This window comes from Leptodactylus fuscus, chromosome 6 (assembly GCF_031893055.1).
Source record: "Leptodactylus fuscus isolate aLepFus1 chromosome 6, aLepFus1.hap2, whole genome shotgun sequence".
NCBI classification, from domain to species: Eukaryota; Metazoa; Chordata; class Amphibia; order Anura; family Leptodactylidae; genus Leptodactylus; species Leptodactylus fuscus.
Genome location: NC_134270.1, coordinates 179122324 through 179125291, shown reverse-complemented (window position 1 = coordinate 179125291; position 2968 = coordinate 179122324). Strand labels below are relative to the sequence as shown.

Sequence of the window (2968 nt, the reverse complement as noted above, 5' to 3'; positions counted from 1 at the left end):
CTATCTATCTATCTATCTATCTATCTATCTATCTCCTATCTATCTATCTATCTATCTATCTATCTATCTATCTATCTATCTATCTATCTCCTATCTATCTATCTATCTATCTATCTATCTGTTATCTATCTATCTCCTATCTATCTATCTATCTATCTATCTATCTATCTATCTATCTATCTGTTATCTATCTATCTCCTATCTATCTATCTATCTATCTATCTATCATCTATCTATCTATCTATCTATCTATCTATCTATCTATCTCCTATCTATCTATCTATCTATCTATCTGTTATCTATCTATCTCCTATCTATCTATCTATCTATCTATCTATCTATCTATCTATCATCTATCTCCTATCTATCTATCTATCTATCTATCTATCTATCTATCTATCTATCTATCTATCTCCTATCTATCTATCTCCTATCTATCTATCTATCTATCTATCTATCTATCTATCTGTTATCTATCTATCTCCTATCTATCTATCTATCTATCTATCTATCTCCTATCTATCTATCTATCTATCTATCTATCTATCTGTCTATCTCCTATCTATCTATCTATCTATCTATCTATCTGTTATCTATCTATCTCCTATCTATCTATCTATCTATCTATCTATCTATCATCTATCTATCTATCTATCTATCTATCTATCTATCTCCTATCTATCTATCTATCTATCTATCTGTTATCTATCTATCTCCTATCTATCTATCTATCTATCTATCATCTATCTCCTATCTATCTATCTATCTATCTATCTATCTCCTATCTATCTATCTATCTATCTATCTATCTATCTATCTCCTATCTATCTATCTATCTAATCTATCTATCTATCCATCTATCTGATGTCACCACTAAGATGGTTAGAGAAATTCTTAAAGTTTAAGGGGCTACATGGTGGCTCAGTGGTTAGCACTGCAGCCTTGCAGCGCTGGGTCCTGGTGTTCAAATCCTGCCAAGGACAAAAAAAACATCTGCAAGGAGTTTGTATGTTCTCCCCATGTTCGCATGGATTTCCATCCCGTATTCCAAAAAGACATACTGATAGGGAAAAATGTACATTGTGCGCTCTATGTGGGGCTCACAATCTACATTAAAAAATAAATAAATAAATTCTTAAAGTTTGTCGATGAGACAAATGGTCTTGTCAGTTACACTCCCCCTGCCCCCTCCAATGACACAATCCATACAATCTTTCTTGGATTGATACAATATCTATTTGCTGAGCTTCTCTTCAATTCTCCCTTTCTAGAGCCGCAGATAATTTGAGCGACCTACGACACATCTGACAGAATGTATAACTCTACTGAAGTTGACATTGGCTATGGTGAAGAGTCTTCTTCTAACTATGGACACCGCATAAATGTTTCCTATATTGTGATCCATGCAGTGACTTGTCTTCTGGGGATCACAGGGAATGGTCTGGTCATCTGGTTCGGCATCTTCAGGATGAAGAAGACAGTCAGCCTGGTCTGGTTCCTCAGTTTGGCTGTAGCTGATTTTATCTTTGCACTTCTTCTACCGTTTATAATCACGTACAAAATTCTCGACCATTGGCCATTTGGAAGCTTCATGTGTAAGTCCAGTGTGTTCTTCTATAACTTTGCCATGTCCGTCATTGCCCTCCAGCTTGTGGTCCTTAGTGTGGACCGATGTGTCCGTATCGCCTTCCCTCAGTGGTGTGACAACCACCGGACCAGAAGATGGGCGCTCATCGTGGTCCTGATCATTTGGATTCTTTCTTCAGCTTCTTGTGTAGTGTTTTTCATCTTCACAGATACATCTGATTATAATTCTCGAGTTTCTTGCCAGTTTAGACTTGGTCGTCATGGTATAAAATGGAACGTCATTATAAGATCTGTTTTTTTGCTTTTGGTTCCCTTCCTTGTTACTCTCTGCAGTTACATAGGGGTCACCTTGTACAGTCTCATAAAACACGTCCCTCTATGTTCTCGGTCCTTCACCGTCACCCTGGTCGTATCCATCGTCTTCTTCCTCTGCTCTTCTCCATACTATACCTTCCATATTCTAATGATGGCAAATACAATTGATTATTACTATGTGGATAAAGTTGCCGAAATTACTGAAATCTTAAGAGTCATCGGCAGCTGCATTAACCCCATCATCTACGTCCTTGTTGGATGGGAAGTCAAAGACAATTTCTGCAGCTCCTTCCAGGCGATGTTTGAGAAGGCATTTGCAGAAGATGAGCAGAATATTAGTAGCAATAAAAGACAAGACAGAACGGATTCTCTAAATTTAGAGGTGTTGTCACATTAGGATAACCCCTGTCCGTGTGTCCTATCAGGGAATATGGCGGATTCAGAGGTGGATCTGATGTTTCTGACCTTTGTCAAGAGCCATTGTAAAGGTCACTTAATTGGGTGACTTGTAATATGATCGCGTAATACCACCATATAATATCATGTGTAATACCACTGTGTAATACCATCATGTAATATCACTGTGTAATACCACCGTATAATACTATTATGTAATACTGCCATATAATACCACCATATAATACCACTGTGCAATACCACTGTGAAATACCATCATGTAATACCAGCATATAATACTGCCATATAATATCACCGTATAATACTATTATGTAATAATGCCATATAATACCACCATGTAATACCATCATGTAATACCACCATATAATACTCCATGTAATACCACTGCCTAATATCACTATGTAATACCACCATATAATACTCCATGTAATACCACTGCCTAATATCACTATGTAATACCACCATGTAATAGCCCATGTAATACCACTGCCTCATATCACTATGTAATATCACCATGTAATATCAGCATGTAATACCACTGTCTAATATCACCACGTAATACCACTGTGTAATATCATCATGTAATACCACTATATAATACCCCATGTAATACCACTGTCTAATATCACCATGTAATACCACTCTGTAA

At 36.7% G+C, this 2968-nt stretch overlaps 1 protein-coding gene across 1 annotated transcript; it reads left to right on the top strand.

The window, feature by feature from the left end:
• The first annotated feature begins 1312 nt into the window (after nucleotides 1–1312).
• On the top strand, nucleotides 1313–2299 carry LOC142210199 (chemerin-like receptor 1). The gene has a single exon (XM_075279224.1). It carries the CDS (start codon nucleotides 1313–1315, stop codon nucleotides 2297–2299), a length of 987 nt encoding a protein of 328 aa, XP_075135325.1.
• Nucleotides 2300–2968: the final 669 nt, after the last annotated feature.

Coding starts and splice junctions, on each gene's coding strand:
- LOC142210199 (XM_075279224.1), top strand. CDS start 1,313: ATGTATAACTCTACTGAAGTTGACATTGGCTATGGTGAAGAGTCTTCT.